The following is a 17,596-nucleotide window of genomic DNA, read 5'->3' on the forward strand; positions in this document are numbered from 1 at the left end:
TGTATTACTCTACTCTACTCTTTGGTAGTATTACAGAAAATGACAATTCACAATTAGCTACGTGGGCTACATTACAAAAACTATAGCAAAGAGCTACAAAGATATTCGAAAGACGACACATGTACCAACACACACCAAGCTTAATTGCACTGAAACTACATGGCAAAGTCGAAATAGTACATAATGATTAACAAATAGCTATGCGGGTCAGCGTTTGGCTTACATTATATGAATAACAATAGCAAAGAATTACAGTATAAATTAATGTAATTATTTATTACAGTATTATTATACTACTCGTATTAATAACCTACGTCTAGATATGACATATGTTTAGTGTATGTAATGGTATCTTACCGAGAAAAATGTTGTAATTTAACAAACCTTTGTATCTGAAGCTCCCTCTGACGTCGAAGCTACTCAGCGGCCGAACTTTTTCGGTTTTCGCCAATAAAATCGCATTACGTCATACAACGTCATAACGACATAAAAATTGTAGATATGATACATTTTTACTAGTACACCGTCCTCTGAAAATTTGGTGGTCATACGACATACCGTTCTCGAGTTCTGAGGGGGGGGGGCAAAAGAGCCCCCCCCCGGTCCCACCAAGCTCAAAAATGCCCGGTCTAGATTAGCCTCCTTCGCAGTCTTGTTGGGCGTTGGCGTTATTTTTTCTCTGAGCGACGCGAGTAATATGCGGCCGCGAGGGACGATTTGCTGCCGAGGGAGTTTTTGCCGCGGAGAGAAGGATTCGCGCTCCAACTAACGCCGACGCCCAACAAGACTGCGAAGGAGGCTAAGCCGAACCTGGTCAGCTGTAGCCTGGGTACCATCCGGATTTTCGCTACGCAACGCTCGAAAAAATGAGTGTCCGAAACACAATGTTAATTTAAAGCCACATCTAATCATATCAGTTTATTCTCTCACACGAATGTTGCAAAATGCTGATGTCATAACGAAGCTTACATATCGCATGTTCAGGCAACTTGAAATGTTAACAAATTAACTGTTTCTTTGGCTTATTCAGTTGAATTTACTTGTTGACACGTTAGTTACAACAATTTTACATGTAAGAAAGCGTTTCTAACAAAGCAATCCGTCTTCGAAGAAATACACATCAAATAAGGGATACAAAGTATTAAAGGGAAGTTGTAGCTGAACTTTACCATCTAAACAAACCCACATCAATGCACACGAAGTCACTTTCATCTCACGTGGTCTCTTACCCATACATTTTGGATAAAAAAGAGGTCCTCCTGCTATTGTCGTAGGGAACACCAGAGCGTGATAAGAAGTTTTCCACACAAGTGTTGGTTACACTTAGATGCAATTAATTGTATTATTTGATTGTCTCAAATTTGTAAAAACAGCAACTTGGAGAGTTTAATGTTCTAATAGGATCATAATTCATTTAAAAAACCAAGACCGAACGTAACTTGCATATTCGAATATATATATTTGGATATTAGCAATGCCATTTTAATCATCTAGCACTTTAAACTCTACCATAATGCAAAATTAGTCTACTCACACGGTGCATGTTCTATAATAGATATTTTGTGCTGAACTCCAGTTAAAAGAAAGCCAATTGATTTTGTGTGAAAGAGACTCTAACAAAAGCGGAAAGTTCAAAGCTACACAATCCATTGTCCAGGTGCCACGGGTTAATAGCGGGCGCGTGTTGAGTGGACGTGTTCATTCGATGGGAGGCAGCCGGCGTGCACTGCGGTTTCCCATTGTCTTGGTCTGTGTGACAATCGGTATCATAAGAATATTTATAGATCGTTCGTTGAAATGAAATATTCTTGATTTTGATACGACTAAATCATGCCACATAAAATTTATTTATCTGCTTATTGGATTGGCTGTTCGGTACACTCAGGGGTTGCCCCAATGACAAGACAGGAAATTACAATAATATTATGCAAATAAAGTATAAATTTATGGGAAGTTTAAAAATATTGTGGTGCATGATCATGAATTCCGCCTGGTTTTAATATCCATAAGGTATTAGTAGTGTTAACTGCAATGTTACGTTAATAAATCTGTAAAAGTTTACTAAGTACCTTGTTGAGACTTGTCTCTTTCAGGGCCTTCAGGGGGACTTGCGGTGCTTGTGGTGCCCCGGTTGGCAGCTCAGGACGAACCCACGGGTTCTGTTTTAGCTGTACGAGGTCACTTGGCCTTTCGGTATGCATATTGGTGAGCTCGATGTCTTCATCTGAGATGCGGAGTGGCCTTCAGATAAAAGTAATCCAGAATTAGGGTATTCGGTTTATTCAATACAATGATGTAGCCTTGCATGTAGCCCTATAGATTCCTAATTCCTATTGAAGCAATGAACCCCCTTTGTGGCGAAATGTTATACCCTGGATGAATAAATCACTGAAAAAAATGAAATGAAATTACAATTATAACTTGACGACTATCAGCATGTTTTTTAACAATAACGAGAGACAACTGCAGGTAGGAATGGGGTCCCGATATTGGTCCCGATATCGGGACCCCATTCTTAGTTCGCAACTGAGACAAAGATTTATACAGAGATTTAGAGAGACAAAGAGATGCAGAATAATAACTAGTACCTACCCAATCTTATTCTTGTCCTTCTTCGATGCGTAACACAATGCCCAAACGACGACAGCAATAGTGACACCAAGACACAGGAGAGTGACGAGTGCGATCTGCCATGGTGGCGATGGACTGCGAGGCGCACGGCCAGGCCGGGGAGCCACAATCACAGAGGAAGTCGTTAGGAAGGTCGACACACGTGTAGTTCTGCGGACAGGGGTTGGAGGAACATTCGTCAAAGTCGCCCTCGCAGTACCTTCCGTAGTAACCGTCCAGGCATGCGCATTCGTACCCATTGAAGGAGACGCTCCGCTGAACGTCTGTGCAGTTTGGATCGTGGTCGGGACCGGTGCACAAGCCGCCATTCATACAGCGGTTTTCAAGGACGAAGATGTTAAAGGTAAGTACGTCGGAACGTTTGCCACTCTGGTCATGAGCATACACCCTGACCTGATCATGTCCATAGAAGGTCATGTCCGGAACGTATGTGAAGCCAACCGCTACCCAGGAGTACTTCTCTGGTCGGTGTGGCATCAGGAGGTTCTGTGGGTAGGGGATGGACACTTCCTCTGCCAACTCATTTGCAAACTTATCGCCATCCACTACCGTGGTACGGTCGCCGGTGTCATCATAGAGGAAGGTGATGTTTCGCACCATCTTTGACAAGGCCAAAGTGCCATTGCTTGGGTCGTGGAATACCAGGGACAAGACATCATGCGTATCTATGTCCGATCCAAAGATCAGGACATCGTACCTCGATTGGTTTACTCTTTGCGCTGTGTTCTCCTCCAGTGTAACTGTGATGGAGTCACCTGTGCTGTTTACCTTCACTCCATTCTTCACTGCAAATACGTCGGGGTTGTCTTCAAGAGCGACGACATCAATGTTGATTGTCTCTCTCGTCACCAGTGGCGTTTCTCCATCGTTCCTGTTCTCACTCATAACAACAGTTACAAGGTCCTTGCCAACGCAGTCTTTGCATGGTGTATAGCGGAGTTTCCCATTCGGCTCAATTTCAACTTCTCCGATGAACAAAGTCTCAGTAGACCTGTCTATACTGAACGTTACGTCGTCATCGTCGTCATCTACCGCCTCCAAGTATGTTACAATCGGGATATCCTCATAGGTCCACAGGTAGGGTGACACGGCGAGGCGCGGTGCACTGTTTTGGAAAGATGAATCGACGAGCGCAACGACAAAGAATGTCTCTTTTCCAAGGAAGGTGCCTCCCTGCTGAGACATTTTTTCAGGATGTATGGAATTAGGATCTGTGAGAACGTTGCTGGTGTTGCAAACCTAGAAAAAAGTACAATAAGAATAAATTTGTCATACATGGTCTATCATCATATTATAGTACTGTAAAACTTCCTCAGCAAGTTAGTGTGCGGCGCCAAAGGGCTGTTATGCATGTACCAGCTCTACTGATACAGATACAGAAGTTAGGGTGATGTATTGAATGGCAGTTATACCAATTACCAACCATACAGATACATATTAAGTTGGTGTGTTACATCGAATGGTAGTTATACTGGCTATAAACGACAGATGCAGTGTGTTGTGCCAACTGGTTGTGCTGACTCACACAATAGTTGCAAAATGTACACGATGCAATTTCACGATGACCCTTTTCATTTCCTCACCTGAACGTTGAACTCCGATGTGTTTTTGGACGTGTATGTTTGTGCGGAGGATTGGCATGTACGTCCGGCATCCTGCCACGTCTCTGAATCTGGATAAAATATTTGAAATCGTAAATTCAGAAAGAAAAATCAGCACATAGTTTCCGTAGTATTCGACTGGAGCAACTGTGCCATTGTTAAAACTTAGCCCCTTCTAAATTAAATACATTTTCTTTCTTTTACAGTATAGCAGAGGAATAACCCTACCTGCATGCCAGAAGAGCAGTCTAAAAACCTCAGAAGGTGCTGCCGTCAGGTTCTCTATGGTGACTGTGATGTTGAGGGGGCCTTGTAACTCATGATCAGCAACTGGACTTAGCACGAAGCTGTGGTCGGTGAATTTACGAATCCTGTAGGAACATATGCACAGATTGTTCTAATGCATCTTCATTTTCTGTTAAAACACCATAATCACCTCAGCATGAAAGAAAATTACATTCCAACTAGAAAATAAGATGAAGGAATCGGATTACGTAAAACATTACCTGTGTCGCAGGTTTCTGTCCGTAAGTTCCGCTGTTAGGTAGGGGTTGACAATGATGGGCTTGAACCTGGCTGACGCGTCTGATGTATACTCCTGCCCAACGTCCTGTTTGGACAATGGACTGCACACAATTCTTTCTCCAGCGTGCAAACCTATATGATAAGTGATTATTAATTTGTAATATTTGGCATGTGCAATTGTATGATAGGTGATTATTAATTTGTAATATTGACATGTGCAAAAATATTCACAAATGCTAACAAACAAAATACAGGTATGTGATGCCAAAGAAATGAAATTCAAATAATGATGGTCATAAAAATACTAGCCTCCAGTAGTTTTCACGACCACTGTAGCATTGGCCCCGTCTACGCATTCCAAGGTAAGATCTTCTCCATTCGTTGATGTTCCAATTGTATCACTGTCACCTAAAAATAATAAAAGGATTTTATTAATTAATTATTTTTTAATCTACATAGGACTTTGTCCTGATTTTAAAACAACTGTTAGTTTTTTTTTAATTTTTCTAATCGAAATAGGTCTACTTACGGTGTATCACAACAGTGGGTGACTGCATTCCGCTACATCTATGGCCTGCATTACACGCATCCATATGTACGAACAGATTTCTGGAAAAAAAAGAAGGGCAAAAACTCTCATTTATTGATAAAGCAAAGGTCCCTAAATTAGACGGGGCATTATTGTATGTATTTGAATGCAAGTAAAAATTCTAGTCGGGAAATACGAGGCTCAAGTTGTCTTATTGAGGGACGACTGTGGTTAGCGTGACGAATGAATCTACTTTATTCTTATTTGAATACTTTTAGCATTGACAAAATGTGTTACAACACAGACAGGGTATAACTAAATACTGACAACGGTGACGAAATTAATTACAAAGGGTTTTTTTTTTTCGAAACGTAGACTAGAAAGGTTAAACATTGCCCACCTTCCAGGCTCCATCAGAAAATTGTTTGGAAACGTTTTGTTGGCATCACCGATAGTCCTCTCTCTCATCTCGGAGAGGTCACCGTTGAACCCCTCAAATTCAACGATGCCGTCATGAATGGAAATGTATCCGGAACCATTAACTCCGACTTGAGTGCGGGGAACGATGTCATCCGGTATGTTCTTTGCGCTACCAACACTGAAGTCTGCATGGTGAATAGTGTAAGACACTCGAAATGACAGAAATATCATATCGTGACGAATTTGCATATGAGCAAATATCCTGTAATACTCCATAGCTAGATAGTACAGTACAAAATTCTCCACAATTCTTTACCCACCAACAGATTATAATTATACATTTGGAATTGTGTTACATTGTTTAATCAACCATTAATTATATATATTTATTCTAAAAAATCTGAATAGCTTTCAAGGAGAGGGAAGATCGAAACGCACCGGAGACAATGAGGAACTCTACGTACAACATGATACGTGATTTTTGTGTGATTGATGCTACTTTACATTCATACGTCATGTGTGCTTTTATCCTGTTGCGTGAAACACGTTTGTCCAAATAGACAAAATACAGTGCTCTCCTGTTATTTGCATGGACGATTTGTCAGGGAATTTTATTCCTATAACAGGTTTAGTCCAATAACCTTAGGAGAGTCCACACGACCGACAGGGATGGGAGGTCAGTTGGTTATGGATGATACTGGGCTGGGGCCAATTGAAACAACCACAGACATGATGTTATTGGTATTTATATACTCACTTTCACCCACAACTACATACATGTACCATATTCTAATCTTCAAGTCGCATTCAGAAACTCATAATGAACAGGGCTAACATGGAGATAGAAGATCAGACACATTCCACCTTCATAGTGTTGGGCAAAAGCTTACCAAACCTAAAACAACGGTCCAATCAAGGACACCAAAAAGGAACAAAGGACTTCTTTTCACACAATCAGTGATTGGGGGGTTCTCACCTGTCCAGAAGCAAGTGACAACAGAGAAAGTGTGTGACAATGGGGGGTGCAGGGGTGATAATGAATGAATAACAATGGACTTCATGCGGATTTGCTGATGCGCAACAAATTACATGTATTTCTTTCACGTACTTCTGGGTCAGTGTGCCATTGACCTGGAAATATTTAGTCCAATATCAGGTTAAAGTCATAACAGCTCATGCAATTATGCCATGCAATTTATAATGTAGTGAATGGGAAATGGTTTGGGTTTTCAGAATTTTATGCAGATCCCAGTTTTATGCCAATGTCAGTGATGCAAATAGTTGGTGAGCACTGTATAGTTCTATTCGGAGCGTACTAAGAGGAGAATTTCGTCAAAGCAGATTCATCAGTGTACGTGCAGAAACTGGTATTTTTCTTTTTTTTTCTTTGTTATTAAAACTACTGCTTCATGCCAGACGTTGGTTCAAAAACAGCTGTTGACTTTTAATATTGCAGTGTTTTTTAGGAGTGAATCAACTTACAGTACGCATTGATGCCGGCGTCCTCTACTGCAGTCCAAATGAAACCGAGATTTGTCTGATCCTCAGTGGACACTACGTTAGGAGCTATCTGCACGGCGCCTGGGACGGAGATGTTGGCACTCGTGGTGTTCGGTTCAGTCATCAAAACAGTTACACCTGTAAAAACGCAAATGTGCTATGAACTATTACTATTTCCAAGTCTCTATTCTATGCAAATGACATTAGGGCACAGCAAGTAATTTTTACGGATGAGATTAGCGGGTGCATTAATTTTCGCTTCATTTTGAAAAAACAAACGGTTGCCCCATGACAGTGGCTAACAAAGATGTCATGTCTGTTGCCACGCTGAAACTTGAATGGCAGATAAATATGAAGAGAGGAGACTAGACAAGGCTCTGATTTCTTGCTTTGTCATTTTACTTTGACGCAGGTATGTATTTTATTTCTTTCCTTTGAGATGGTGGCTTTGTATATGTGATGCACCCACTGAATTAAAACCATTTGTGCAATGATTGAAAACGTATTTTTTCAACGTTGTTTCAGTGCGAAATGGGTGTTAAAATAGTTGGCAGTAAACTGACCACAATATAGGTATAATTACTTGCTTACAATGTTAATAATGCCGAAAGTTGACAATGTAGTATTTTTTTGCCCGCCTTTTTTTTACCCTATAGAATTAGATTTGGAGTCTGCAGAGGATAACATCCATTAAATTTGCTTGCTGTGGCCTTATAAGAAAAACAAGAAAGAAAGACAATCTGAACTACAGTAAGACTTGTAAAACGTGTAACCCAAAGCAACGTTTTCAAACAAGATGTAACCAAAACGCTATACACACAAGTACACACAAGTACACTATGTATGTATATGTATATATATATATATACATAGTGTACTTGTGTGTACTTGTGTGTATAGCGTTTTGGTTACATCTTGTATATATACATCTTGCAATCCAATATTTACCATTGGTGTATACAGTCTCCTCGAGTCCAGCTAAGTTGAGAGCCACTACAGTAACGTAGTAGACCTCGCCATCTTCAAGAAGACCCTCTAAATCTTCCGCTACAGCAAGGACATCTTTCTCGTCAGTTGGGATGATGGTGTAAAACTCTCGAATATCACTGCTGCCTTTAGAAGTACCGATAGCCCAACGGTATTCAGTAATCTAGAGGGGGAAAATTTACCTGATGTAACTTCGTTACCTACAGGCAATTTTTCGTTCAGATATACATATTGTATACTCATCAGACTACTAAAAAAATGTCCCTATGGCTCACAGCTGTGCGGGACCTAGTGAGTGAGTGAGTGAGTGAGTGAGTGAGTGAGTGAGTGAGTGAGTGAGTGAGTGAGTGAGTGAGTGAGTGAGTGAGTGAGTGAGTGAGTCATTAACATACGTATCTGTATGCATTACCTTGCTTCCCATGTCTATAGCTCTCCAGCGAACAGCGATGGAAGAATTTGATCCTTGGAATTCTGATGGTTCGTCCGTTGACCATGATGTGTCCACGTGGAATAGGGATTCAAACCTCGGTGGTGTTACGTCTATGTAAACTCCATCGGATGATGTAACGACCTGTCTTCCCGATGCTGAAGTTGGCAAATCAAGTTTAACACACACACCTTTAGAGCTATGACGATTGAGTCGACAAAACTACATCTTATACTATGTACGTACCATTACATTTGTAAGGAAAACATTCCATTGACAATTGTAGTGAAATTAAAGTAGCAACGCACCTGTTCTTGCTTTAATTGTCATATAGTATTTCGCTGGGACCGTTACGTTATCAGCACCATCTTCGACAGTACTGTTTACATCTAGGGCCAAGTTGTCCAACAATACATGATATTCTGTAGCCTCGGAACCATCGCAGTCATTGGAACAGTAGAAGTTGTCACAATCCTTCAAACATGGAATGCACGAGTGGTCAGGAACCTACAAGAGAACAGCAAAAGTGAATAAAGCCCCCTCCTTTTCTTATTATATATCAATAACATAAACGTCAAGTGGTCAACACATTTCAACAGTATTACAGCCAAGGCCAGCAGCACTTTGGGTTTTCTCAGGAGGAATATCAGGGGGGGGGGGCATCAAATGAGGTAAGGGCGAAAGCCTATACTTCTCTAGTTAGACCTAAACTAGAATACGCCTCTGTAATCTGGGACCCCCAGAGAGGGCAAGACGCCAAATCTAGCGTGTTAGAAGAAAAGTTAGAGGCTATTCAGAAGCGGGCAGCCAGGTCTGTGTTCAAGGATTACAGGCACACTACCAGTGCAGTGCGACACAGCTTCAATACAAGCTCGGATGGCCAACACCCCAACAAAGAAGAAAACAAGCTCGATTAGTCCTATTCTTCAAGGCCGTACACAGTTTAGTAGCCATACCTACACAACATTACATCACAAAGAACACAAACACTACAAGGGGCCACCCCCTCCGATACATAACTCTCAGCTGCAAAACCAACATATTCAGGTCCAGCTACTTTCCGAGAACCATCATAGGACTGAACACACTACCAGAACACCTAGTAACACAACAATCTGTTGACACATTCAAGATGGGGTTGGCCCTGCACCTGGGCCACCCCGTCTCACAGATGTAAGTTGGGTACTGCGTAGTTGCGGCTATGCACAAAACGCACATTTATGTTCTGTTTTGTTTTGTTTTCATGCACATTTTTATTCACCGCAGTAGCCGTGCACCCTGGGCGGGATGCCCTAGATAGGGCTTTGCTCAGTAGCATATAGAATAGAATAGAATAGAAAAAGCATTTTGGTTGGAATGAAAGAACCGGTTTACAATTCAGTCAATTTGTAGGACAAACATGTATTCCCTCTGTGAATGTTTAAGCGTCATATCACACTCACAATATAGTAACATTTAATATATCTGTTTAATCCTCAAACCACCGTTTGCGTTCTGGAGGAAATTTTCGACTCTGTGTGCCAAGGGGTTGAGCTACCTATATCTTTGTATTTTACTCTCGGGCTGCCCAATGTTTAAAATAAAACGTATTGCTTTAACGAAGGCTCCGCACTTGAGGCGTCGCCACAATCACATACCCTCCTGAAAGAGACAACGTCATCCTGGAATGCCTCAGTCCCCACTCCTGCCATGAATGACAAAATGGCGCTGCCTCCATTGCGGAAAGGCTCGCCGTACCGACAAAGTTGGTCCGAGCTCGCTGGAAAGCTGGGGACAGAAAATGTCAGGTATTCACAAGTAAATCTTCGTTCGTAAAATTATACTATCATTCATGATCATGTAACTGACATGCTGTTTCTCTAACACCCCGCTAACTTATATATCTCCATTTTCACAAATGGAATGCATCACCGTACGTAGAATATTCTTGTTTTGTTCAAAGGACGTTTATCTTACTTCACATCCTTAAAGTTTGCTGTTGCCGTCGGTGGATAAAACGGGTCCTCCACATCTGGAACAAAGTCTTCAAAGTTCCAGACGCTGAACGTAACAACCGCGTCGGTCGGAAGTGGAGGTAACCCTGATAAAGCTAAGGCTCCTGTTCCGTCAATGATGAGGTCTACAGACCATATCTCCTATATAAGATCATTAAGAACGGTTAAATATTAGTATCGATGCAGTAAAATTTTACCTTAAAACTATATCTAAAGAACAAAAACACTGCAAGAATATGCGTTTTAGTCACTATATTTGTATTCAATTAAAGCATACATGCAAATCAGCATTGATATTATGAAAGTAGTAGTACGAATAGTACGAAAAAGATTTTCAACATTGCAATTTGGTAAATTAAACGTACGTTCTTTGGGTCAGTCCGGTCAACTCGAAAGTCCATGGAATACACGTGGAATGCCTCTGACGGGTCAAAGTTCAGTTCAAACAGTTCCTGTTGAGGTTCATGTCCGAAAATGGCTGACTGTAGCCACATCACTGCATAATGCTTCTCTGTGCCATCTGCTGCTAACCCTGTGTAAATGTTTATATATGATTTTACATACACTGACGTATGGAGTACATATTACCAACACATATTTGAATTTATTATGTTTCAAATTGGTTGTCTTAATCAAAATGTTAATAAATTTTGTCAACAAAATCAATTGTGACGAGATCAATTTATTTTTGTCAAAGTTAAACAACATATAATTTATTATTACCTCATCACTTCTCCATGTTGAAATATGTCCACAAGCATTTACAAGGAATAAATGTATTAATTTCAAAACCACCGAGGCTGAGTTTGCGATCATCCTGGTGATATGATACAGCCTCATATCGTTTAAACAAGTAAACTGACCTTTTTGTAGCTGCAGTCCAAATGATGGATATTCCTTTCCCCATGCTTCTTCTGTGCCATTGTAGGTGTCACCAGGGACTGTTTCTCTTTCGAACTCCCAAAATACGTCTGAAGCAGGGTTATAAGGGTCATCTGTAGTTGTCTGATCCGTGTTGTCGACAGATTCCGTGAAGACTGATGCTAAACAACTGCAGTTGCAAACCTCCGCTGCATCAGAGTATAAACTGTGGTCATTATGGTCGGTTTGTAACGTTTCTATAATGATTTATCAATAGAAAATATTTTAGGAATCATGATTAGGGTCCCTTGTCATTTTTTTAATTACGGCTAGAGACTATAATGCCACTTATCCGAAACATGGCGAAGAAATAGACTGTCATTTGTCCTACTGTAATTAGGGTTCGCCCATAAGACAGTCACTTGTCCGAATTAGGGTTAGGAAATAGACTGTCACATATAGGCCGCCGCTTTACGTTTTTCTGTGTGTGCGAAGATTGTCATTGGGTCTACTACAGAACAATCTCCATGCATTTTCCGTTGACAACATGATCATATTTTATTTATACTTATGGAGATATTTTCCCTGAAAGTTCCCCTTCTGCGTTCTTTCTGGTCTTAATAGAAAGCCCATAAATAAAAGACCTGCAATAAAAATTGATTACCATCGGAAGTCCCATTATACAGTCCGACCTCTGGTGCAAACGTAGTAGTGTTGAGACAACAGTCACATTCCTCGGATGCAGCCACAGTTGACTCTTCGACGTATTCGTCAAAAGCAGTGTCAAACCCAACCACAACTCCCTCTGGACCTCCCCAGAAGGTGACACTTGTGACAGCAGAGATGTCCCCACCGGCGGCTTGAATTGTAACCTGTTGTCAAAATAGTCATCAGTAACCTTATTATAATTAAGCCCCAGCCACATGCATCGTGTGATGTAACAACAATTTGTCATAGAATACGTTGTAGGTTTATCAGGCTGAGCGTACATTGTAGGTTTGTGACGAAACGAATACAATGCCTTAATTTGTAAACTATTCCACCATTTCTTCTAACTTGTCACAGAAATTGTCACAGAAAACTATATGGCGCATCGTTCGATGTTTGTGACGGTTTAAAATATTGGATGCATCCTCAGTTAGAATTAAACAGATTTTACCTGGTACTTTCCCGCTTCTTGCAAATGCGCCTTGGTGTGAACGGCACCCGACTTCATTCTTGGTTCTCTTACGTCTCGGTGCATTTTTATCTCAAGACCATCATCTTCCCAGTAAGATATCTAAAGATGACCGCAAAACGAATAATCATTGTCATGTGACACATTCTAATGGTTTATCAGCACTTGATACTGCTCACAAATGAACGAGTTATATAAGCACTTCTTGAAATTAATAACGAAAAAAAATTGAAGTCATACCTGGTCTGGTAAAAATAGGATGGTATCAGTCCTGCTCACTTTCCACATCCCAGTTGTGAGAACAGCAGACCAATCTTCACTTTCAGTACCAAAATCGTATCTCCGCCTGGGGCAGGAATCCCCATCGGGATTGGGGAGGTGAAGGAAAATACCTGGAGAAAGTAGGGCCAATACTTTTTGTTTCGGGCTCTGCTGAATAACGCAAGCTAGAGCAAAGAGACCACTCTTTTAATGTGTTAAGATATTTTAGGTGTTATTAGATTTTATCCACTTGACTGATCTTATTGTCTTTTGTAAAGCCTGACGCTAATTCAATCTTCTGACAGCTATGTCAGATTGGGTTAAGTTTCGTTCAATAAACCAGTCATCATCATCATCATCATCATCGTCATCTCTCGACAAGATTATAAGAACATGCATTAACCTTCCATTTTGTCTGTGTAGTTCTGGTAGCCTCTGTCTCTTTTGAAGTCAAGCCCGTCGACCACAACACCGGCGATTGGGTCGGTCAGATCCAACAGGACCGGGGAACTCGTAAAAAGTGATGACAATTCAGCATTGTTCGTGACCTTCAGTTGCACGTAGTATGGTACATCAACCTGGAGTATGAAACATAGTATGATATATTTCAATTAAATTAAATGTATTTACGCATCGACTTGGACGAGAATTGCAGATGCATGTAAAGAATTTATGCGTTACACGCCTGTGAAGAAATATTGTCACATAAAGTAACAAAATCCCCAGCCATGGGGTAATTATAAATTACTCAAGAAACTAGCTATGATTTTGGAAAATGTCAACGGTCAATGGCCGTGTCCAAAATAATATCCAGTTTCTTGAGTAACTGTTTTAGCGTATCTTATTACCTGGATGTCTGTCCTTTACCGACATAATTATAAATTAGTTAATACTTAGCACCCGTCACCTTTTTTATCAGGCTTTTCGGACAGCCAGAAACTTTGTAACTATATTGTTAGGTTATTCAAGCTATGTGACTTAAAGGTCCTAAACCACGGACTTTGAGTCGAATGCCTTTCACAGTAGCAAAATACACCGCCACTAGTGATGAACTATACCGCTGTGAAAGTAATCAACCCACGAAAAGATTTACTTAAAGAAAGAAACCAATGATTGCATCGTCCTGTTATCAAAATATATTGTGCATCCGGTAAATGATCCCCCCCTACCTGTAGTGAGATCTCCCTAAAAAGATAGTCAGACGAGTTCAACGGAACATTGATAGCCTCCGAAACAGCAACTAGCGTTCCGGACGAGTCAGAACACGTCATCCTCTCGTACAGCGCCACTTCTACACTCTTCACACCACTGTCCTCATCATGGAAACCCTCCCACTTCACGTGCAATACGTCGGCACTCCTGACGAAGTGGATATTCTAGGAGAGGAGAAAATATGATATCATTTTATTGATTTTAACGTTTCATAATAACACGACACCTTTTTCAACGCACAGGGTTTTGCTGCCTACGTTAGCATAATAAAGCACTGATACCAGAGATATAGAGTCTGATTGAACAGTGAAGAAAAGTTACTTCAAGGTCTCTTTCTCCAGCCAGAATTGTCCCACCAGTCGGTGGTGTAGTGTCTACCGACACCTCATGAAGGGCAGTAACACACTCGGAGGCTTCATTTGTCCCAACTATGACGATTGTGTAGGTCTTCCCGTGTTCCAGTGACAAGCCATCTTGTTCTACCATGGTGTCCTTCCCAACTGTAGTTAAGGGATGGATGTCAAAGAGATGCCTGATATTCTCTGGGACCGACACGGCCTCGGACTCCCGGAACTCTTGCTGAAGACAAAGACAGGTATCATTAAAAGGAGGTCTGAAGATTTGTTCTAGAGTTATCCTCGATCATCGATGACAGGATAGAAGGAAAATTAAACTTAAATTGGCACAAGCATATATTCAAAAATTCAAGCACATGACTTTACCATTTCCTTGCACGAACGGCCCTGTATTTCCGCAGGTGCCCTGCTAGTCATACCCCATTGATAGAACAGCATCGGCGTTTCAGACAGGAAGTCGTCCCATGCAAAGGTAATAGCTTCATTAGAAGAGATAAACCTGAAAAAGGAAACACGATGTGTGAAACGTACAGTAACTGTGTGTATAAAGAGAATATTATGTATTAAAATTTACGCTACATTCCATTCACACTACACACTACAAACTACAATCTCTTAAACTGTTAAGGTACTAGTTAAATGCAGAAGGTTGTTATGCTACTGTGTCTGGTACCCATTTTAACCCGGGTAGAGTGAGAAAACTCGTTTTAAGTTCGTTTCCCAAGGACAAAACGTCCAGGTGGCTTGCCAGGAATGCAGGGTATCGAACCCGTGACCTCTTGGTTGTGTGACAGTGTCCAACATCCTTGCCAATAATATCGACCACGATATCGACTATACGACGCCACAGCACTTCTTGGCAAATGATGTTACGTTTGAAGAACAAATGGAGGACAACTGGATTCTTTTAGCATAATTATTCAAGAGAGACCATACGAGACCTTGGTATATCGACACTCTGTGGCTGCGGAGGTTCACCCCCAACGCCGACAGTGATTCCATTTGAAGTGACCTCTGCGATGGCAGTAGAAACGCCCGTTGCTCTTACGGTGGCGTAGTAGACGCCTCCTGGTACCAGTCGAAGGTCTGTAAATGTGGCTGTTCTGTTGAGACCGACGTTCTCGAAAGGATGGAGGTCGCTCCGTGTGCTCGGGAACCTTCTGTCGGACCCTACGGCGATTTCGTAGTACTGTATCTCCATGGCTGAACCTGCATTATTTTTTTATTGAAACGGGCGGCAAAGTATTCAAATATAATGCATCGTGAACAAAATGTAAATCATCACGTGTAATTCACAGTCTCGCAGTAATCTTAGCCGTCGAGACGTGCCACGTATATTTTTAGTACTGGAGAATAACGTGCTCTTTAGCTAGAAGATGGCTTTCACTATAGCCTGTAGGCTGTGCAAGTTATATCGTGTATAAAACTACAACTCACTCACTTACTCACTCTCTCTCTCCCATAGCCAAACAACAACAACAACAACACACTTTGTATATGCAGCGAAATCTTGTTAAGTTAAAATTCTTTTTAGTAGCATTACAAGTGAAGTGGGAAGTATATTTTATAATATGTTTGATAAAGCACTAACCTCCAAATTGATCCCAGTTCGCCGAAATTGTAGTGATAGATGGCTGGCCTTTCAGGTCCACCCCAACTATACTACCATCTCTCACATGGCCAGGGAGAAGGGGTTCCTTGGTGATAGTGATGCCGTCAGAACGTACGAAGTAGCTGTACCCCAGGGCGTTTGTTGCCCGCACGATAGAATAGTATGTCTGTTTATCCATCAGATCCACTTCATCGTTTTGACCATACATCTGGCCTGTCATCCAATAATAAGGAAAACCAATAAGTGTCATATTAGAGTGATTAGCATACAATATATCACTCAATTCCGAAAAACATATTTTATTGTAATGACTAAAATATACCCTCTGGAACAGCTGTCAGTGGCTGCAAGACATGCTCATCAACACGGACGATGGACCACTCGTATTTCACGATGGGACAGGGATCTCCACTGAAGTCCCAGGTAGCAGCCAGCTGATCTGTTCGCTCTTGATAGTCCCTGCGTACACAGTTTAACAATAGATAAATAAATAAAAACGTAAGTTACTCCGAGACAGAATCCATTGCAAAAATGCTACTTCCAACCAAGGTTGCAATAATCACTTAACATTGCTATTGAGTTACCTCAGCAACAACTAACAGATGTTTATTGCTCTGGGTTTGTACTCACAGGTCTTCCCCAATAGTTTCTCCATCGTAAACCATCGGCGGACGGAGAGGCATGAGACCTGAGCTGACTCTGCTGACAAACACACCGTCAGACGTGGCCGTATTCACCAGTCCTGCTGCGTTATGTGCCCTCACCATGACAAACACTTGGGAAGTTTGACTTAGGTCAAGGCCATCTGCTACGGCATTGCGCTTTCCAGCTTCGACGTTTGTGAATGGTGATATGTCGGACAGACCTGGTTCTGTACCAACTGCAATTTCGTACCTGTAAATATCAAATGGTTACGTGGTATTAGAAACGAATTACAGATCACTGAATTACTGATGAATTTCAAAATTATCTAATGAAACATTTTGGTACCTGATGATAGGAGACTCAGGGTCCAGGAAGTCCTCCCATGCTGCGTACACTGACGTAAGGGACTTCTGGCAGACTGCATTGTGTTTCTCACAGTCTTAGGAAGAAAAAAAATCATATTTAATTACACTGTCATGGGATGGAAAGAAATTGACCGATAAGGAAATACAGCTCGACGCAACGTCTACAAACAGCTTCTTTCACCTTCTCGTGAGTTACCAATTTCCGCATCACTCATGTTTTCACGTCCTTGCAGCTCGATTAGATGAACCCCGGTCAGTTCGATGACTAGTCCAGGAACCGGCGGAGTCATGTCGACTGTGATTGGCTCAGAGAAGGCCTGCGCTTGCAATCCTCCTCCATTCACGGCAGTTAGGGTTGCGTAGTAGGCACCACCGTGTTCAAGAGTTACACCTGCAATACAATATATATAGCATCACACATTTTTTTCAATAAAAATGAGCAGGTCAAGTCATGATATATTGTAACAGGAACACTAAAGCCATATCTAATCAA

At 41.3% G+C, this 17,596-nt stretch overlaps 2 protein-coding genes across 2 annotated transcripts in view; both read right to left on the bottom strand.

Moving 5' to 3' along the window:
* Positions 1 to 2,081: 2,081 nt before the first annotated feature.
* LOC109476195 lies at positions 2,082 to 11,676 on the bottom strand. The gene is made up of 16 exons (XM_019777081.1): positions 11,478 to 11,676; positions 10,980 to 11,146; positions 10,577 to 10,755; positions 10,258 to 10,387; positions 8,929 to 9,127; positions 8,603 to 8,778; positions 8,155 to 8,356; positions 7,189 to 7,344; positions 5,687 to 5,891; positions 5,287 to 5,366; positions 5,067 to 5,165; positions 4,739 to 4,889; positions 4,461 to 4,603; positions 4,215 to 4,303; positions 2,593 to 3,870; positions 2,082 to 2,241 (listed from the first exon to the last, which is right to left on the bottom strand). The coding sequence occupies exons 2-15, from the start codon at positions 11,106 to 11,108 to the stop codon at positions 2,599 to 2,601; spliced, it is 3,210 nt and encodes a 1,069-aa protein (XP_019632640.1). The 5' UTR covers positions 11,109 to 11,146; positions 11,478 to 11,676; the 3' UTR covers positions 2,082 to 2,241; positions 2,593 to 2,598.
* A 251-nt stretch (positions 11,677 to 11,927) lies between these two features.
* The window catches only part of LOC109476196, a 76,625-nt gene continuing 70,956 nt past the window's right edge, over positions 11,928 to 17,596 (bottom strand). Inside the window, exons 57-70 of the mRNA XM_019777082.1 lie at positions 17,285 to 17,494; positions 17,084 to 17,177; positions 16,724 to 16,987; positions 16,416 to 16,552; positions 16,073 to 16,306; positions 15,423 to 15,690; positions 14,848 to 14,980; positions 14,447 to 14,704; positions 14,083 to 14,289; positions 13,317 to 13,491; positions 12,893 to 13,044; positions 12,635 to 12,754; positions 12,140 to 12,347; positions 11,928 to 11,956 (exon numbers count right to left, since the gene is read on the bottom strand). Coding sequence (XP_019632641.1) covers positions 11,928 to 11,956; positions 12,140 to 12,347; positions 12,635 to 12,754; positions 12,893 to 13,044; positions 13,317 to 13,491; positions 14,083 to 14,289; positions 14,447 to 14,704; positions 14,848 to 14,980; positions 15,423 to 15,690; positions 16,073 to 16,306; positions 16,416 to 16,552; positions 16,724 to 16,987; positions 17,084 to 17,177; positions 17,285 to 17,494 — 2,489 coding nt within the window. The remainder of the gene's footprint in view (positions 11,957 to 12,139; positions 12,348 to 12,634; positions 12,755 to 12,892; positions 13,045 to 13,316; positions 13,492 to 14,082; positions 14,290 to 14,446; positions 14,705 to 14,847; positions 14,981 to 15,422; positions 15,691 to 16,072; positions 16,307 to 16,415; positions 16,553 to 16,723; positions 16,988 to 17,083; positions 17,178 to 17,284; positions 17,495 to 17,596) is intronic.

The sequence above is a fragment of the Branchiostoma belcheri genome, unplaced genomic scaffold (genome assembly GCF_001625305.1).
Source record: "Branchiostoma belcheri isolate BF01 breed outbred unplaced genomic scaffold, Haploidv18h27 scaffold366, whole genome shotgun sequence".
Taxonomy (NCBI): domain Eukaryota; kingdom Metazoa; phylum Chordata; class Leptocardii; order Amphioxiformes; family Branchiostomatidae; genus Branchiostoma; species Branchiostoma belcheri.

Excerpts from the sequence above, each read along its gene's own strand:
- LOC109476195 (XM_019777081.1), bottom strand. The coding sequence starts at position 11,108 with ATGTGGCTACAGTCAGCCATTTTCGGACATGAACCTCAACAGGAACTG. Across the intron at positions 8,779-8,928 it reads GACAATTAAAGCAAGAACAG|CATCGGGAAGACAGGTCGTT; the intron begins GTGCGTTGCTAC and ends TGCCAACTTCAG. Across the intron at positions 5,892-7,188 it reads CGCCGGCATCAATGCGTACT|ACTTCAGTGTTGGTAGCGCA; the intron begins GTAAGTTGATTC and ends TTCACCATGCAG.